Raw genomic sequence first — 20,475 nt, forward strand, 5'->3', positions numbered from 1 at the left:
AACCTGGGAGGAGGCGGAGTCTAGGGGGAGCCAGGATGAACTAAAGAAGGTGGAGCCTCAGGGTAGGGGGCGGGGCCTGAGTAGGGTAGCTGCGGGGGAGCGGGGAGAGGCCTCTAGGGCCGCGGCCGCCCAAGCGTGATCTTCGCCGGCTGGTCAGGCCCCGGGGTGCTTCCCCTCCCTGTTCCTCAGAGCCGTGGGTCCTCGGCCTCTCCCCCAGGCACGGACTCTGGTGGTCGCGGTGGAGGAGGACGTTTGCACAGCTCCCCGGCGGGCCGCTGCTGTGCCCGAACCGGGGACCGCCGCCTCCCCGGAACGCGTGGGGCCGGTATGGAGCTCTTCCAAGCCAAGGACCACTACATCCTGCAGCAGGGAGAGCGCGCACTGTGGTGCAGCCGGCACGACGGCGGCCTGCAGCTCCGACCGGGTGAGGCGCTAGGCGCGGGCTGGGTGGGGCGAGCCGGCCAGCTGGAGCGCGGTGTGGGGGGGCGCGGCTCGCGCCCCCCCCCCCCCCCCCCCCCCCCGAGCAGCGACTGGGAGGCTGGGCGGGCCGCTTGGAAATGTCAGCTCCCGGTCCTGAGGGGCGCGGCCGCCTCCTTGGCGCGCACTCCTGTCTCTATGCGGCGGGAAAGGCCGGTCACCCCCCCTTTAGTGTGCCTCCTCCAGTATCTGGGGCCTGGGGAGTGGGGACCGGGTCCCTCAGGCCTCCACCTGCGCCGGCTTCACGCCGTCCAGCGCGGGAAAGTTCTGGGTTCGAATTCCATGTAGTTCAGTGGAAGCCTTGGCGGGACTCTCCCTCTTGACATCTTGTGTTGTTCCCGGTCCCTTATTAAAGAGTGACTTCACGAAGGTTACCTCACAGCACTTGATCGAAACCTCCGTGTATGACTTGCCATTTTCGAGAAGAAATTGTGTAGGCTGTCACTTAAACGGTTAGGAGAGGTCAAAAGCCTCCATCATTTGCCTTGGGAAACTTTGCAGTCGGGTTTGGCAGCAGCACCTGTCCTCAGACAGCTACTGTCTCCGTATCTCTCTGGGGAGTCTGGGCAACTTCTGCTTAGTTGCCAGTGCTATTTTCTTATCCACTCAAGAGCTTTTGACTTTAGGAAAAGTGAGTCTGGAACTCTTGAAAGAGCCACCCTCGGAAGTTTACCTGTATTCCTGGAGTGCATCTAGTGTAACAACTTCAAAGGGACTTTTCGGGTCATCTTGTTACCACTTAGGTAACAGGTCCTTTAGTGTGTGAGCCCCACTCACCATGGCAGCCTGAGGAGCAGGGTCGGGATATTCCTTTCCAGGGGATATTCAATACAGAAGGGCACTTTTCGGCCTACCGGACACTTTTCGGCCGAATCTCCTGTGTCATCACGAAGGCCTGCTATGTTGCTCTGAAGGAAAACGTTTTTTTTCTTCTCCAGAAATATGGTTCTGGCTGTATTTCCTTGCCACTGTATTTTATGTCCTCTTTTCAGAACGGAGACACTACCTTATCCACAAGACTCCTGGTGACCTTGGGATAGATGATATAAGGCTAGGCTAGTCTCTTGCTTTCTTCTTTACCCCAATTTGACTACTTTCCTAGCCTGCCACCCATGTGAGGTTTAGAGCAGGGAGAATTAGGCTGTAAAATTCCCAAGAGCCCCTTCCTGGGAGCTGGAATGCAGGACTGAATGGAACTTGAAGTCCTTATCAGCTCATCAGACAGGACGAAATTTCCTGTGCCTCGGCAGTTTCCTCAACCAGAAGCTTAACCCCAGCCTTTTTTGGAATAAGCCATTTGGTTTGGGTTACACTTTGTCCAAAGTCCATATCAGAAAGCAAAGTTAACACTTTCCCCCATAATAAAAAAGTTTGTTCTAGCCATTACAATTAAGTTTCTTTTATTTCTTAGATATGTAGCCACAAACATGGACCACAAATCTAGAGGAAGGCAGAGGCCATCATAATTCAGAATTAGTAGGCTCTTGTGAGCCTTAGGCACAGTCTGTTCAATACTCACGATTCTAAGAATAGCGGTTTTAGTAATAATGTTTAATTGGCGTGAATGCTCTTCAGATCTTTATCTGTACAATTATTTTAAATCCTGTTTTTTCTATTGAACATTTTCCTCTGTTTTTATGGCCAGGTTGCTCTTGTTTGAAGTGACAACAGTTAAAATCTTTAGTTCCCCCTCCCCCTTGTTATTCAACAACTGAGCAAACTACTGATGAAGTTTGTTTCACCACAGGTGGTATTATAGGACCAAACAGTGCTGGGAATTGTGATTTTTTTTTTTAACATGTGACTACTAAATGACCAGAAACAAGAAATTTTCTTTTTTTCCTGGAGATTTAAGAAAAATAAGTGATGCTGGGCAGGGGCGGTGGTGTCGCACGCCTTTAATCCAGCACTCGGGAGGCAGAGGCAGGCGGATCTCTGTGAGTTCAAGGCCATCCTGGTCTACAAGAGCTAGTTCCAGGACAGGAACCAAAAGCTACGGAGAAACCCTGTCTCGAAAATACAAAAAAAAAAAAAAAAAAAAAAAAAAANAAAAAAAAGAAAGAAAGAAAGAAAGAAAGAAAGAAAGAGAAGTGATAATGATAGTTAAGGTTAACATGAGCATTTCCATAGCTCAGAATCCCTACTTTTCTCACTTCCTGCCTGCCTAGGTCATTCATTGTGTGTGACTTCTGTTCGAGGCCACCCACCCTGTACTAGTCTAGCCTGCATCCATGGGGCAGAGTTATTGGCCACGTTTGTTTTGTTTCTTGATGTTTTTTTATACTTTGTACACTTGCAGTTATAATCCTCCCTTTCTACATTAACCTGTGTCTTCTCAGTTGGCATTATTTCCTCATCACAGGCTTTGCTTTACTAATAATCTTGGTGTCTCTGGGCTGGAGTGTTTGTAATCAATCCAGAACATACTTTATGATTGAGTTAACCTGAATTAAACATAACTTCAAGTTTCCTCACATTTAAATCTTTGTTGTAAAAGTAAGATGATCTCTTATGTTCATTTTAGGCCTCATTCTGATTCCCCATCCCCTTCTTGCTCTATAGCCCAGGCTAGCCTGAAACTCACTGTGTCGCTGATCTCAAACTCACAATGCTTTGACCTCTGCCTCCTCCTGGATTATGGGATTACAGTGTGACCTATGATACCTAGCTGAGTGATTCTGTCTTTCTTTTGTTTTGTTTTGGTTTTTGGTTTTTTTATTTTTATTTATTTATTTTTTTTTTGAGACAAGGTTTCTCTGTGTAACAGCCCTAGCTGTCCTGGGACTAGCTTTGTAACCAGGCTGGCCTTGAACTCACAGAGATCCTCCTGCCTCTACCTCCTGAGTGCTGGGATTAAAGACATGCATCATCACTCCTAGGCTGAGTGACTCTTTTTAAAGATTTGTTTAGGCCGATAGTGGTGGTGATCACTTCTAATCCCAGCACTCAGGAGGCAGTGGATCTCATCTCTGTAAGTTTCAGGCTAGCCTGGTCTACATATTGAGTTCCAGAACAGCCAAAACTATGTAATAGAGAGACCCTGTCTCAAACAAACACTCAAAAGAAACAAAAAAAGATTTATGTAATTGAGTGGAAAATCTTTGTTCAGTTCATTGAGAAATGTTAGAACTTAAACTTGTGATTTTTTTTCTGATAGGATTCTTTATTTTTTTGACACTGTTTAATTTTTTTTTTTTTTTTTTTTGTTTCTCGAGACAGGGTTTCTCTGTGGCTTTGGAGTCTGTCCTGGAACTAGCTCTGTAGACCAGGCTGGTCTCGAACTCACAGAGATCCACCTGCCTCTGCCTCCCGAGTGCTGGGATTAAAGGCGTGCGCCACCATCGCCCGGCTCACTGTTTAATTTTTTAAGGAAAAAATTGAACGTAAATAGTTGTCTGTTTTTATTTTCCTAACAGAAGGGAGTAGTCTATGTTTTTGTAAATCATTGGGCTTTTGGTTTGTTATTTTTCTTTTTAAGATGCTTATCACTATTGCAAGTTAATGGCCACCAGAGAAAAAGTATTTAGGTTGTTTTAACTTCTCCCAGGAAAGTGCTGTGTAAATATTCAGTAATCTCCAGAGAATAGAGTTTAATGTCTGACACTAAGAATTATAGTTTAATCGAAAGGATGCCAGGAGAAGGGGAGAAAGGAGGAGGGTGATGGGACACACGAGACAGCAAAGCAGAAAAGAGGTTCTGGGAGTTGGGTCAGGGGGCACAAGGGAAGACCAGGGTCATGGACAAGATCAGGGAGGAGGAGAGTCAGCTGAAACATATTTTGCTTGAAAATGCTGTAACACACACACACACACACACACACACAGAGGCAAATCCAGTAATTTATATGTTAATTAAAAATAAAAAATATATTTACTACATATATATTTAAAAGGATTTTAGTTTAAGAAATTAAAAAAACAATATATAATCCACTATTGGAAATAGTTATGTAGTCTTTTCCATTTAAAATTGCTTCCACTCTTTCGGCTTTGTGTGATGGGGCAGTGTTACATAATTTATTTCTGTGTGTTACCTCATTCTATTCCGAGACTGAGTGACCATGAGAGATCTCAGAGCACCTGCTGTACACACAGCATTTATAAGCGCATGGTCCATATATAGCAAATGGTACTTTAAATGATACACAGTAATGAGCATTTTTCTTTTCTTTCCTTTTTCTTTTCTCTTTCACCCCACCACCCCAGGGGATACTAGCTGTCAGAATTCACACCAAGTTTTTCTGCCCGTCTTACAGTTTTGGCAATCCAATTATTTTCCCTTTTAGAGGGAAGTGACTTTTACATGTTGCTTTGTACTTGTGGAGGTCAGAGGACAACTTGTGGCCATTCTCTCCTTCCACCCAGGGATCAAACTTCGATTGTCGGCTTAGTGGCAGTCACCTTTATCATTTTGCCAGCCTGAAATTATTTTTCACTGTCAAATGAAGTTAACTTTTTAAAATGGGAAATTATTATAGAATTGAAATCCATATAGAATACTAACCTCTGGGGGGCTGTTGTGGGAAACTGTATTTAGTTTATTTGGTATTTTATGTCCTGCTGTTATACACACACACACACACACACACACACACACACATTTTGAGGCAAGATCTCAATTGGTGCAGGCTGGCCTTGAACCCCTAATCCTCCTGCCTCAGCTTCTTGAGTTCCAGGACCACAGGCATGAACCACCATGCTTGGCTTTCTAACAATTTTTGTTATCATTGTAACCAGCCTTACTAGTGTTTTTTTGCCTTTAATTTCTTTGAAAAATTGCTCGTTTTGTATTGTGTACTACTTTTGTTACCTATATTGTATACCTATATTGTATACTATATTGTATACGGCAGCAGTTGGGCTGAATGAGTCTTTACATTTAGTTTGTTATCTGCATCTTCACCCAAGATTGATACCAGCGTACAGTAGCAGCTTTTACTTGTTAAGCATTTCTGAGCCAGACAGTGCTCTGTCTCTATCTGTTATTCCATTTTCATCCCACAGTAAAACTCTGGAAGTTAATTTTGTTAATAACTTCTTCTGTTACAGATGAGAATGTTGAAGCATAAAGGAATAATTTCTCCAAATTCTTGGAGGAAGAGGGAGAACCAAGGCTTCTGCTCCAGTATATGGCTCCACAGTCATATTCTTCAGTACTGACAATATTGTTTTATAAAGCTGGGCATGGAGGTACATGCCTTTAATCCAAGCACTCAGGAGGCAGAGGCAAAGGATCTCTGTGAGTTCAAGGCCAGCCTGGTCTACAGAGTGAGCTCCAGGACAGCCAGGGTAATACAGAGAAACCCTGTCTTGATAAAACAAATATAATGAATATATAAATAAATAATAAGCCTCTCTACCTTGATGGCTATGAGGCTGTAAGATTTGTGTTTCATGGGCATCTTTGAAATGCAGCCTATAGGAGAATAAGAGACCCCTCACGTGGGAAGGCCAGCACACTAAGGAAAGGTCAGTGCAGGCTGCACAGGCTGGTAACGGGGCTTCTCATTTGTTCTTGTCCCTGTGCCTGCCTTGTCTCATTTCCTGCAAACTTAGTTTATGTGGGTATAAGGAACTCCACAATGTTGTTATATGGTAGGTTGACAAATAGCTTTCTAGTCACTTCAGTTTTTCAGGTTTTTCCTTCTTTGGTATTTAGAGCATCTGTGGAAAAAGTGGGGATAGATCATGGGGTAGATCTTGGTATGTACTGCATGGGAGCTGTTTCCTCCAGTGATGAGCAACCTGAACCCTGTCTTAGCATAGCTTTGCAGGAATCCTAGATCTAGTTTCAGGGTGACCTTTCAGAGTACACAGAGCAGAGAGAATGGAAGAGAACAAACCTTTAAGGCAATCGCCTTCAAAGATGGGAGTATATATATATATTTTTTTAAATCCTTGATTCCTAGATACTTGTTTTCTGGCTGGAGCCTGCCAAAGGAGAGTACCATCAAGCCAGAACACTGAGGAAGGAGCGGCATAGGGTACAAAGACTGACAGAGTAGAGCTGCCAGATGCCAGACCTAGGTGACCTCAGTGTTGTGTTTCAGGAACCTGGCTGCATTAGAGCTCTCCAAGGTGTCTAGCATCATGGGACCTCCCGGCTAACACAGCTTAGCATGGAGGAAGTACATTTATCTCTAGACCTATGGTGGATGGCCCTCAGAAAGTCATCTGCCAGAACTGTATTGGACTAATTATTGTCTCCCGTTCACCTTGTGTAGTTTGAGCATCAAAGGCTTGTTGGGAGGATTAAATAGTGGCTAGGACCAAAGACTCGTACATTGTTGAGCATTGCCTCTGGTACTGTGCTTGTTTCTTATTGACATGTTTTTTCCTGTCAAGGGAGACTCTGCCTTAAAGACCTGTGGAGTTCAGCAGACCTGGTTTCTTTTTAAATGAAAATGAGTGGGACCCATAGATGTCTTTATTTTTCTCCCACCTGGCCCTTCTGCCAAGAAGGTTGTTCTTGCTCGTTTTCTCCTTGGACTTTAAGGTGCAGTAGGCTCGTGTCTTTGTACACAGATACTAGACTATTGGAAGAATCATACTAGTTCAGCTGTACTGTTGATTCAGTATGCTCTAATTTTGGTGTGACTTTATGGGGATTTAAATGTGTTAGGTCTTTACAAACTGCATTGCTATTTCTGTGGGTTTTTTGTTGTTGTTTGTTTGTTTGTTTTATAGACTGTTCTATTCCTGTTCAAATGTTTTAAAACAATACTCTAAAATCTAACTTTGAGTATATAAGTGTGAGGTGACAGTGATGTCATAGAGCCTTGATAAATCATGATGTGTTAACTGATCTAAGTTACAGTCATCGTGTGTCAACTGGTCATAAGTGAGTGGAGAACATTTGAATCAAAGCCTTTATCAAAATAGGGGGAAATTTTGTTATTTTTTCCTGTGGATGGTCTTTCTGTGCACTGTGAATATGTGTTGCTCTCATTGATTGATAAATAAAGTTGCTTTGGCCTTTGGCAAGGCAGGATAGAGCCGGGTGGGAAATCCAAACAAAGATCCAGGAGAAGGGTGAAATCAAGGAAGATGCCACCCACCCAAGAGGCAAGATGCTAGCATATTGGTAACACCACAACTTCATAGCAAAATATAAATGAATAGAAACAGGCTAATTTAAATGTAAGAGCTAGTTAGAAATAAGCCAGAGTCATCAGCCAAGCATTTACAAGTAATAGTAAACATCTGAGTGGTTATTTGGGAACTGGCGGGCAGGAGAAGAAACTCCCATTACAATTTCTGGCTGATGGTGATATATAAGTAATAATGTATATATAGTGTTTTGAAAGTGAGGCTAAACATTGAGCATTAAGCATTATAGTACTTGGCACACACTGAGAGTGTCTTCTTTCAGTTGCATGTTCTGTAGGATGGCTCATTTTGCAGATATTGAGAGACCCTTAAGGGAACTGCTTCCATTCATTAAAAAAAAAAAAAAGAAAAGAAAATCAGTCATACTTTCTTTGGTAAAGCTAACTGAGAAATGTAGGTAGGTTTTAGGTCAGTGTTCCTTTGATTCCCGCCACGTGCCCTAAGCCTAGAATTTGGGAGGTGGAGGCAGAAATGTTAGATGTTCAATGTTAGGCAGGCAGTGGTAGCCCACGCTTTAATCCCAGCACTCAGGAGGTGGAGGCAGGCGGATCTCTGTGAGTTCGAGGTCTGGTCTACAAGAGCTAGTTCTAGGACAGGCTCCAAAGCTACAGAGAAACCCTGTCTCGAAAAATATATATGAAGTTCAAGGTTATCTTCAGTTACATGAAACACTGTCTGGAAACACCGAAGCATCAAGTGGAGGGTGAATATGAACAAAATACATTTTATTAAACTCTCAAAGATTTAATAAAATTATAGCTGCATGGTGGTGGTGCATGCCTTTAATAACTCTGGAGACGGGGCAGACGTTTGCTGTAAATTTGAGGCCAGTCTGGTCTACAGAGCAAGTCCTATGACAGCCAGGGCTTCTGTAAGCCCTGCCTCAAAAAAAAAATTAAGATGTAAATAGTGATACACCTTTAATCCTAGCATTTGGGAGGCAGAGAGATGCAGATCTCAGAGTTTCAGGCCAGCCAGAGTTACATAGTGAGATTTGTCTTTTATATACACACATAAACACATGTGTGAGATATTAAAAAAAAAAACCAATAAAAACCCAAAGCTTATTTTGGTTTTAGGTTCTTTCAAATTTACTCTTGTATTTCCTTAACTTAATAGTAGGATGCATCAGGATATACTAATTTGTTTAAGGAATCTCATTCTTTTCAAACAACTTTTCACTTTCTTTTAAAGTAATACTGAGCTTTAAATTTCATAATTTAAGCAGTACTAATATATCTCATTTAGACAATTATAATATCTAACTGTAACATTAAGGGATTTTTTTCCTCCTTTTTTATGAGTATAAGATTCCTGGTGTTTCACATAATTAAACATTGCTTTTATGCCAGACACAAACCCTTTTCACCCTACTCTGAGCTTAGGGTAACTGTCTTTGCCCAGGAAGGCTGTGGCGGGCACACTAAGAGCTTCTGAGGATGGTGGTGTGCTAGCCTGCCTTCTCAGACTCATTTCTAGAGCTGTGACATTTTCCTAACTTTCCAGTACTCTCATTTCTTGAAGAAGAGCCCTCCCATTTAATTTAGCATTGTGTTTCTTTTGTCTTTTAAATTACACTGTGAAGTCATTTAGTCTTTCAAAAAAATTATTGGTTGAGAGCTGGAGATGTTTGTAAAACTCTTTCCTCTACTTTCCCACTCCTGGTTTTTTATTTGTTTGTTTTTCCTGAAATGGAAGCTGTTCTTCATCTAAGGCCAGGTGAAACAGTGAATTCAAGACAGTGGTGGTGGGTTTGAAGACATAGCTTTTTGTTAGCCCACAGTAGTAAACACTATACAAGAAATCCTAGAACAAAATACAGAAGAGTTTTAAATAAATTTCTCAGAAAAAAGATGCAATTATTTAAAAAGCAGCTGAGAGAAAGGTTGTGTCTGTTGAGTGTTAATGGCTGTGTCTAAATGAGGAAAGGGAAATACCGGGGTTTCTCTCAGATCACCATCTCCCTCCTTGGCCTCGAACTCACTATACAGCCAAGGAAACTTTGACCTTTGATAACCTGTCTCCCCTTCCCGAGTCCTGGAGTTACAGGTGTACTTCACCTTGTTTGGTTTTTATAGCACTGAGTATTAAACTTAAGGCCTCGTGGGCGCTAGGCCAACTCTCTATGTACTGACTGACATCCCCTCCCCTTGTCTTTGGATGTGTGTTTCTTTCCGTACCTTAGACAGCTTTAATGCCAGCTCTCTATATTAGGTAATATCTGTGGAGTTTGATCTTTACAGTTTCCATGGATGGCATGTCCCATGCATCATTCATGAGTCAGGCTGATAGAGTAAAACTAAGCTACTCAGGTGGATTCCTCCCAGGGATCTGTAATCACTTAGGCAACTAATTCTAAATCTGCCTATATGTCAGAATCACCTATATGATGTCAGAACCACCTATATGATGTCAGAACCACCTATATGATGTCAGAATCACCTATATGTCAGAACCACCTATATGTCAGAATCACCTATATGTTAGAATCACCTATATGATGTCAGAATCACCTATATGATGTCAGAATCACCTATATGATGTCAGAATCACCTATATGATGTCAGAATCTCCTATATGTCAGAATCACCTATATGTCAGAAGGATTTAACAGTTCTATCTGTGCTGTCACCCTCCCCTCCGTCCCGGCCAGTTAAGTGCATCTCTCCAAGGTGAGCCCAGACACGAGTAGTTTATAGGCCGCCTAGATGATATTAATAAGCAGCCTGGGTTGGTAGCTGTTGAGCTTGGTTTTACGCTGGGAAATCACCACCTGCCACAACTTCGGAACTGGATGAATTCTTCAGCTTGCTGCCTGGCAGAGAAATAATTAGCATTATGGAGGTTGAGGAACTGTGGATCAAACTTTGATCTTTAAGATGGCGCCTGAATGAAGTTATTACTTAACCTGCTTTCCCGCCTCATTAAATTCTGAGAATCAAAGCATGACATGCTAACAATTGGAGCTTTCAGTTCCTCATCCTGAAGCTCTTTTCTTCATCTGTCTGACTTTGGTTTGGTGAGTGTCAGAGGAATAATAGCTTTTGTCTTTAGCAGGAAGTGAAACTGGGGTCTGATTAGATATGCATAGACTATCTGCCCCCTTTTAAAGCCACAGCTGAACCTCGCCTCTGAGCTGGAGAGACTCCACAGGCTCTTGTTCTGAGGGAGTGCCTTCGCTCTGGGATCTTGGAATGAATGACTCATGCTCTCTGCAGGCACACAGTGCTTAATCACTTGTTTTTTGTGTACCAGGAAGAGAAGGGCATATGAAAATAGAAGCTGTGCACTCCTGCCAGATGGTCTTGAAATTAGTGGAAGTGTTGACTTAATGGGTCAAATAGCTGAGCTTGTTTCAATGACAGGATTTGACTGTATGTCGCTTTATTATTTCACAAATTAAAATTTGGCATTATTTCTAAAATGCTACACTTGTGTAGTTTGTAAAGAGTTCTTATGTAACTTTGGTAGTACTAAATTTTAAAACTTATTTGTGAATTTAAAATGTTCGTCTTTGAATTTGTTTGCCACTAGCTGAAGGACAGGTTATAAATGGTTGGAGCAGTTCAGTTACATGGGTGTTCTTTGTGGAGGGATGGCACAAGGCATGGCCACTTTCTCTGCCATTCTGGTCCTTTCTGTTGCCAGACTAGCCATTAAAAATGCTGACAGTGTCAACTTCTTTGTTGTTGTGTATGCCCAGGCTACCACCATCTACCACATTATACACTAGGCTTTGCTAGTGCTAGCTTGTTTTATTTCCTGAGTGAAGAATAAGATTATAATGTATTTCATGTTTACATGAGATGTGCATATGCATGCATACACTCACACACACATACAGCTTGTCCATTGCATGCTGTACTAAATGATCAATTCCAGCAGCTCCAAAACGGATCCTCCATTTCCTGACCAGTTACAAAGTCTGCTCAGGTCTCACTGGTTCTTGTCTCTTGGTATCACATCTTATCATTAATTATTATTTTTATTGATAGACCAACACTTTTTTTTTTTTTTTTTTAAGAAAAAGTTTCACTAGGTAACCCTGGCTGGCCTGGAATTCTCAGAGTTCCTACTGCCTCTGCCTCCCAAGTGCTGACATTAAAATGGTGTGCACATCCTTGCCTGACTTAATGCATTCATAAATTTATTTATTACTAGCTTTTAAAGGTTTATTTATTTATTTATTTATTTATTTTGGTTTTTAGGTTTATTTTTTATTTTATGTTGTATATGTGTGTGTTCTATATACATGCCTGGTGCCCTTGGAAGCCAGAAGAGGTTGTCTGATTCCCTGGAACTTGAGTTAAGTATGATTGTAAGTTGCCACATGGGTGTTAAGAACCATACTGGGCACTCTTCAAGAATAGCAAATGCTCTTGACTACTGAGCCATCTCTCCAGCCCATCAATGCATTTGTTTTAAAAGTGCCAATATAGCAAAGGCTAGTGTTTTGATTTGTCTTTAAAAATAATAAAATCTTGGGCTGTGTAGTTCGGTGTTAGAATATTTGTCTAGCATATGCATGGTTTTGCTTCTCCACTCTAGTCCTGTGCACAACAAACAAACCCTGAAATGTTAGTCTTGGTAGTAGTTCATGGAAATAACCAATTGTTAGGAGAAATCCATTTTCGTCCTTTGCGTCTTTTTATTTATTCATTTCATTGAGTAATTGTTGAGTGAGTGCCTCTTAGGCACCAAGCACTGTCCCAGGTCCCAGGTTCACACAGGTGAAGGAAACAGGATTTGGGGTCAAGAGCCCTTTGTTTGGTCAGTTGAAAATGATTACATTTATCACGACTATTAATGTGCTATTTCTGTCTCTTTTGTATCCTTTAAGTTATTGTGTTCTTTCCCTCCCCGGTGTTTTCTCTGTCTTTCCTTGGGTAGCACAGATTTTGTCAGGTATCTTTGTGGGGCTGTTGAGGTAGCTCACTGGTTAAAGGTGCTTGTTGCGAAGCCCGATGACCTAATTTTCCTCCTTAGAGCGGTAGGAGAGAACTGACCCCCTGCAAGCTGTCCTCTGACCTCTACACCAGTTTTCCCTTTTTGTTTGGTTGTTTTTCCAGACAGGGTTTCTCTGTGTATGTATTCCTGGCTGTCCTGGATCTCACTCTGTGACCAGGCTGACCTTGAGGTCTGCCAGCCTCTGCCTCCTGAGTGCTGGGGTTAAAGGCCTGAGCCACCATTTCTGGCCTCCACATCAGATTTTTAAAAATATGTTTAAAATATTGCACATTCTAAGGTCAAATATGGTAGGAGAATAGACCAGGCAGAGCTGCAGAGTAAAACCTGAGGCTGGGAATGTATTTTAGTGCTCAAGTGCTGCCTAATGTGCTCAAGGCCCTGGTTTGATCCCCAACACCCCCTTAAAATAAACAAAATATCATCCAGGTCTGGTAGCGCATGCCTTCAATTGCAGCACTCAGGACACAGAGACAGGTGAATCTTTGAGTCTGAGGCCAGCCTAGTGAGACCTTGTCTCAAAAAAGAAACGAAACAAAGCCAGGTGGTGGTGCTCACGTGTGTTCTTACAGCTCACTGCTTTCTGCCACCTGACCCAGCAGTTCTTAAAGTGTGCAAGAGTCTTCTGTGCATTCAGTACATTCAGTACTGTTATTTGTTAAGAAAAGGATCCTAGCATTCTGTGCTACCAAAACATAAGTGTTAATCTAGTCATGCTGGCCAATCACAGGGACCAACACTAGGAAAATAGGCCCACCTCAAGCTATGCTAGAGACAGGCTGAATGATTTTGCTTCCCAGACCCACCCAGTAGTATAGGCCCTGTAAGCTTCCATGAGCTTCTGCTGGGTCTGCCCTGCTGATTCTGAAAGATGCAACCTTCCTTTCCCTTTTTTCTGTCTCTTTCGGATGCTGGCTAGAACCCAAGTGTGCCTTTTCTGGTGGTACTCAGGTCTTCCTTACTCTCTCTAAAACTTCCTCCCTTGTCGCTGCCCTCCACTCCAGGCTGGTCAACTCAAATGGCTTGGCTTTTTTCCTCTCTCCATTTTCTTCCAACAGGTAGCTGCTGAAATTAGCAACTTCTCTGCCCTGAGTGTTTGCTTTAGACTCTCATAAAATGATATTACCTTGAGTAAACTTTGCTTGGCTTTCAAAGAGAGAGAGACAGACAAGATTTAGTTTTTTTGGAGGCTATTTAAATTTTAACTTTTATTTATTTTTAAGTGTGTGTGTGTGTGTGTGTGTGTGTGTGTGTGTGTGTGTAGGTGCCTGTGGAGGCCAGAGGCGTAGGATTCCCGAGGAGTTGGAGGTTGAGAGCTGTTTGGCGTGAATGCTAGGGACTGAATATAGGTCCTCTCCTCTGCAAGACAGGGCCAAGGGCATGCTCTTAACTGCTGAGCTATCTCTTCAGTCTTGATAACAGCGTTTTCTGTGGTCCACAGGGTGAAAGGCTTGGCTTTGGACAAGGACAGTGGCATTAGGTATGCAGAGAAGTGTAGTGGTTATCAGATGTGGAGGGGAGAGAATCAGTAGGTCTCGGTGAGCATCAAAGGCATTCTGGGTGTCTTGGAGGTTTTGGGTTGGGCAGCTGGAATGGTGATAGTGAGCTCACACCCCATGCAAAAATATTACAACAGGGGTTATTTGGTAAGGGGACCTGTGGTGCTGGAGATATGTTAGAGCTTCCTTGGACTGAATGGGAAACTGTGTTCTCATGTTAACCAGCTGGATGACGGTGACCGTCACTTTCTGAACTAGACCACATGAATTCAGTTTCTGTCGGCTTAAATAGTGAGCCTTTCCACTGTGGTTGCTTGATCAGGACCTAATTGTGCCATGCACCGGGAACATGAACTGAACCTGCAGAGGAGTCAGCGAGCTCCCTGTTCTTCATTAGTTCCAATGCAATCAAGGAGTTAACCAAGTAAATAATTAGATACACTAAACCAAAAGCAAGATGCTGAGGTAGACATTTGTTATGCAAAGTCTGACCAGCTCTTAGGGTGGGAGGACTGAGGAATGTGTCTTGAAGACCAGTGACCCTTGTCCTGAGGCTAGAATGAAGAACAGGCAGAAGTGGTTGGGGAGCAGCATTCCAGACCCAGCCTGGATGAGTGGAGGCAGTCAGGGATAGCTCAGACAAGGGCTTAAAAGGCTTTCTTCTAAGAATCATTTATCTATTTTGAGGCAGGGTCTCTCTATGAAGTCCTCGATGTCCTGGAATTCACTAGACCAGGTTGTCCAGGGACTCTTCCTGCCTGTGCCTCTAGAATCCTGGAATTAAAGGCCACCAAGCCCATATCCTCCCCACCTCCCATCTGCTTAAAAGCCTTTCTAAGGAATTTTGGACTTTGTTTTCAAGGATAAAGGGTGTAGAACTGGATTAACAGTATTTGTATTTATCCTTTTTAATGCCTAATGTGTTTCTTTCACATTAATGTTAAACTAGGCAAACAATTTATTTGATGTAAAGGCAGTAATTTTGATAAACAGAAATTTACTGGGAAGAGAGAATTATCCCAAATCTCTATATCTGCTTGTTTCAAAAATATAAAGCAATGAGGCTGCAGAGATGGCTCAGCAGTTAGAGCACTGGATATTCTTCCAGAGGACCCGAGTTTGGCTCCCAGTACCTGCGTGGAGACTCACGACCTTCTTTAACTTCAGTTTCAGGGAATTGGACTCCCTCTTCAGACTCTGTGGGCTGGCATCAGGCACACATATGGTAAACACACATACATGCAGGTAAATTATCATACACATAAAATGAAATAAATAAAGCTTTAAAAATCACACAAAGCAAAAATTATGAAGGAACAAGTAAACAAAGCATGGGATTTTTAAAAAGACCTTAATAATTAACTGGTCAAAATATTTAGCAACTACATAGATTTAAGCAAAAGAACTTACAAGGTTGATATAATGACCCTTCATGCAAAAAGCATTAAATGTTTTCAGTTGTTTGAAGTACATGGTGAAAAGTACTTTTTTTAAACTCCCAAATAATTTTTAATTGAAATATAATTACAGCATATTCCTCCCATGTACCATGTAACTCTCTTGTTCCCTCTTGAAATGATCTCCTTTTCTTCTTTGGCTTTTTTTGTTTTGTTTTGTTTTATGTGCGTAAAAATATATTTACAACTTGCTTAGTGCAGTTAGTGTTACTTGTATGTGCATGATTTCAGGGCAGAACACTTGATATTACTGGATAACCAATTAGGAGACCCATCCCTGGGAAAGGATGTTTCTCCCAGTCTTAGCATTCCCAAATTGCCTGTAGTTCTTTTTTTATGAATGGAGCCCCATGATAGTTCCCTCTTCCGTGTTATGTTAGTTTGTCTATTGTTGATATGTTTGTTTAGGGTTTGTTTAGGATACATATTTAGAATGCAGTTAGATATTATGCTGGTTTAGTAAAGAGGTGGTAGTAGATTCTGTGATCCATGATCTCACTAGCTCTGGGTAGTTGGGTAGTCTTCTAGTACCAAGCATGTATTCCCTCCTCTTGAACATGCCCTAAGTCCATGCTGTTGGTTACTGTCAAGATATGAATGCCACTATTGCACCCTTAGGTGCATACTGGCCATTATGATCATAGGTCTTATAGCTGGGTAAGACTATTTGGTTATTTCCTTCCTTTGGAGGCTTGCATAGCACCTTCTGGTACTGTGAAAGTTAGTCCTCAGGTAGGAGACTTTCAAGTCAGATCCAGCTCAAGTCTTCCAGGTCTTGTGTCTAAAATGCATGGTGTCTTTGGCAACAGGACTTACCTTCAGTCTCTGGGAGGTAAATAAGGGTAACAGCAAAAGCCCATATTGTTTGAGGAGTCTCTTGTACTCCCCTGACCAACCATTTGAGAGGCGGTTTCACATGTCTGGTATTGGGGGTTTTGGCTAGCCTGTGGCTCTTGTGGGAAACATTGCTAGCCCAAGTGGGATAACTTCATTTGGACTATATGTGTGTATGTACACACACAGACTTGTATGTATTGTATGTAATTTTAGGTAAATAAATGATATGATTTTATGAGGCTTTTTCTAGACACCCTTAGTATCTTAAAACATTTTTTAAAAATTGGCTGTACTGGGTCTTGTGTATGCTAGGAACCTACTCTCACCCAGTCATATCCCCAGCCCAAGCAGTATGTTCTGATGTCATGATCTGGTGACTAGATACATATATGTGTGCGCTTACAGAATCAACCTTAATGAGTGCTCCCTCTCCTCTCCCTCCTGCCTCTCTTGTTTTAAAGAAAGGGCCTTGCTATAAAGCCCTGGATAACCTGCTCCTCTCTGTATAGCTCAGTCTGATTTTGAACCTACATCAATTCTCCTGTTTCCACCTCCTGAGGGCTGAGATTGCAAGTCTGTGCCTCCATGCGTGGCTCCTTATTTTATTTCTCTTTATAGTGTGCCTTTTTTCCCTGTTCTCATTCTGTTTCACTGCTGTTAGTGTTTATTTCACTACACACAATTGATTTCATGATTTATTGATGATTTTTTCTTCAAAATTCAGAATTAAAAAGCACATGTAGGTCTGGAGAGATAGTGCAGCAGTGAAGGTGCTTTGTTTTCACAGAGGACCTGGGCTCAGTTCCCAGCACATTCACTAGGTGCCTTAAACCTGTAACTCCTTCTCCAGAGGATCCAGAGGCCTCAGTGGGTACCCGTATGCTTGTGTTGGACATAGACAAATAAATACTGAAACTAATCTTAAAACATGTATGCACGTAAGCCCACATAGAATATTTACAAACTGACTTTCCTGCTCCCTGTGCTGATCCTCATCTTGTTGCCATGTCTGTCCCCTCTCTGAAAGAGGACTTGGATTCTCATTTTCACTCAGTCAGTGCCATTGGATACACTCACTGGCTTCTCTGTTTCTATATTTAGCCTTTCATCTTTTTTTCCAGAAAAATATCTTCCTTCCTTCCCAAGGTTAACTTTTGGCCTGTACTTTGGATATCATTTTCAACCTTCTTTTTTCCCCATTCATTGTTTCCTCTCACGGGTTTTTATTTTTGAGGCAGAGTCCTGACCCCACTGCTCCCTCTTGAGTGCTGAGATCATAGGCATGCCTGTTTTATGCACCGCTGCGGATGAATCCAGGGCCTTGTACATGCTACGTAGACACTCTTCCAACCGAGCTGGATCCCCAAACCTCAGTATAATCTCTGCTGTACAGTCATTACTCTTCCCTGTCCTTCCCAGTGTCCTTTGAGGTGTTGAATAATTTTCCTTTTTTTTTTTTTTTTTTTGGTCTGGGCAAAGTGGCTTTGTCAGAGTACCAGAATCACAATAGGACTTAGGAATTAGCATTGGGGCCCTTCTTCTTGCCAAAAGTGGGCACAACATTGACAAAGCAACGGCTATACTGCATTGGCCCCTTGGCCCAGGCTGTCTTCTTCTCCCGTTTGACCACCTTGGGAGTTTGACCTCTCGCTTTTCCACTGTGAGGCAGGGAACCATGAACTTTACCTCCCAGCATGCGGCCAGCTACTCCCAGAGTGGTCAGGGCCTTTATGCCACACTGGCCTAGGGTAGCCTCATCCTCCAGCGGCCAGCCAGCCAGAAGCACAACTTGATCCTGAAGCTGCTACTGTGAAGATGTAGTCAAGTAAAACTTATTTTTTTGTTGTTGTTGTTGGTTTTTTATTTTTATTTTTTATTTATTTATTTATTTTGAGGCAGGGTTCTTCTGTGTAGCCCTGGCTGTCCTGGCAATGTAGACCAGGTTGGCCTCACACTCAGAGATCTGCCTGCCTCTGCTTCCCAAGTGCTGGGATTAAAGGCGTGTGCCACCACTGCCTGACTTGTTTTTTTTTGTGTGTGTGTGTTACACTTTATTTTTCATTTATTCATTTTGAGTGTGTGGTATACACATGTATGTGTGCCAGTGTGTCTCCTGTTGTGTGTGGAGATCAGAAGAGGTTATCAAGTGTCCACTGTTGCTCTCTGCCTTCTTAACTTTGAGATCAGGGCTCTGACTGGACCTGGAGGCCCTCCTCCCCCTGCCACAGTTAAATGGCTGTCAGTAAGGCCCAGTGATCCTGTTGTCTTCACTGTGTCCCCTGCCCTAGCACTGGTATCACAGCTGTGTACCACTGTGTCCTGCTTTTTACATGGTTGCTGGGGAGCTGAACTTAGGTCATCATGCTTCTCCAGCAAGCACTTGACCCCACCAAGCCATCACAACCTTCTCTTCATTCTTTCAAAAAAAATTAGATTATTTTATTTTCAGTGTGTGAGTATTTTGTCTGCATGTATGCATGTGCATCAATCACATGCATGTCTGGTGTCTGCAGGTGTCCGAAGAATGCATCAAGTCCCCTGGAACTATAGTTTCAGGTGGTTGAGAGCCGCATGTAGATGCTGGAAAACTACACGGGTGACTCACAGCACCGCCAACCCACTTCCCAAGCTCCTTTGTCATTTCAAGCCACGATTTTGCAGTAGCCTGCTGGTTTCCCTGTCCCCAGCCTCCATTCATGAAGCCTTGTTTCTTGCATATTTGAATATGATCATCAAGCCATGGTGTGAACAGTATTTTCCCCTGTGGACCTCAAACAGTTGAGAGCCCTATTTAACTTTTGGATGAGCATTCATTATGTCAACTGAGATTAAAATCCACGGCTGGAACACTATTTCAGTTATATCATTGTCTACAGGAAGTGCCGACTCTTTGTCCTTTATTTAAGTCTCTCGTCAGCTGGCCTCAGTTAACTCCCAGCCCTACTCACACTTTCACTAAACCCACTGGTTTTCTGCTACCTAAATATTAATCTATTGTTGTATTAAATATTATTTTAAATTTATTTATGTGTTGCTTCTATCAGTGTCTGCCCTTGTGGGAGGGGTGGGGGTTGCATGTAGAGACCAGAAGGAGGTATTTGTATTTCTCTTTCTTTGTTGACCTATTCTAGTGAGTCAGGGTCTCTCCCTGAACCTGGGGCTGTGTTTTCTTAGCTAGATTCTTAGAATCTAAACCCTATAGATTCTTCTGTCTCCACCTCCACCCCTGAATTGGGGGCTGGACACCTGGTTTGTTATGGGTCCTGGGTTCTAAATTCTAGACCTCATGTTTGAGCAGCAAGCATTCTTAACCACCTAAGTCATCTCTCCAGCTTGTTTTAAACTTCTTTTAATGATATTCCCTGTCCTGCTTCTGTATTTTCATATGTTCTGAGCCTGTGTCCTTGCAAGTATTTGATATGTATTTCCCTAACAAAGGACAGATTCCAGAACATAACATCTTAGATAGTCCCACTTCCTGTCCATAAAGCTCATCACAGTTGTGACCTTTGGAAGTCAGAGTTTCAGGGTTAGGGAAGCTGTCCCTGTTTCTTCAGCAGGAACATCAATGTTGGCAGATGTGAGACTTGACATGTCTAATATAGGGTTGGCAAGCTTGCTATTGGAATAAAAGTTAAAGCATTTAAAAGTAACAGAGATAAAAACAGTTAATTGAAGTGTTATCTAATTATTCTTTATCAATAAAAATTCAGGAGTCACATATTGGGGTAAGAGCCTTGAAAGATCAGAGAAGCGGAGAAGCCACCAGTACTCCCTGCCTGCTCTGTTCCTTCCTCCAAACAGAGAACCAAATTCCTCTATGTCCCGCCTTACTACTTCCTATCCTGTCTACAAATCCTCTGTAGTTAATTTTGGTTGGCTAGTGGCTAGCTCCTCTGACTCCAAGCTTTATTTATCAGAACACGATCAAAATATCACATATTTCATCTGTTTTGTCTTAAAAAAAGGAATATTTTTAACTAACTTATTTAACTATATTTATTGTATAATAAATATATACAGGTAAGAATTACGTTAACAATGTCCAGTCCATTTGCATTTGACAAATTCAGAGTAATACCCAATAATCTATTCTGTTTTTGTGAGTTCAAAGTGTTGGACCTAATTCA

The 20,475-nt window shown here is 42.3% G+C and overlaps 1 protein-coding gene across 4 annotated transcripts in view; it reads left to right on the forward strand.

Moving 5' to 3' along the window:
• Positions 1-60: 60 nt before the first annotated feature.
• The window catches only part of Inpp5f (inositol polyphosphate-5-phosphatase F), a 79,938-nt gene continuing 59,523 nt past the window's right edge, over positions 61-20,475 (forward strand). For 2 of the 4 annotated variants that reach the window (XR_007595941.1, XM_050165826.1), the window contains exon 1: positions 66-424. Coding sequence is in view for 3 of the 4 variants with exons in the window: in XM_050165826.1 (XP_050021783.1) it covers positions 328-424 (97 nt within the window). In the remaining variant the exon portion in view is untranslated. Of the gene's footprint in view, positions 425-20,475 lie in introns of all 4 variants that reach the window. The other 2 variants (XM_050165828.1, XM_050165824.1) reach the window with 2 other exon arrangements.

Source organism: Alexandromys fortis, unplaced genomic scaffold (assembly GCF_014885135.2).
Source record: "Alexandromys fortis isolate MF-2015 unplaced genomic scaffold, M_Fortis_MF-2015_v1.1 scaffold_146, whole genome shotgun sequence".
Classification (NCBI taxonomy): Eukaryota; Metazoa; Chordata; class Mammalia; order Rodentia; family Cricetidae; genus Alexandromys; species Alexandromys fortis.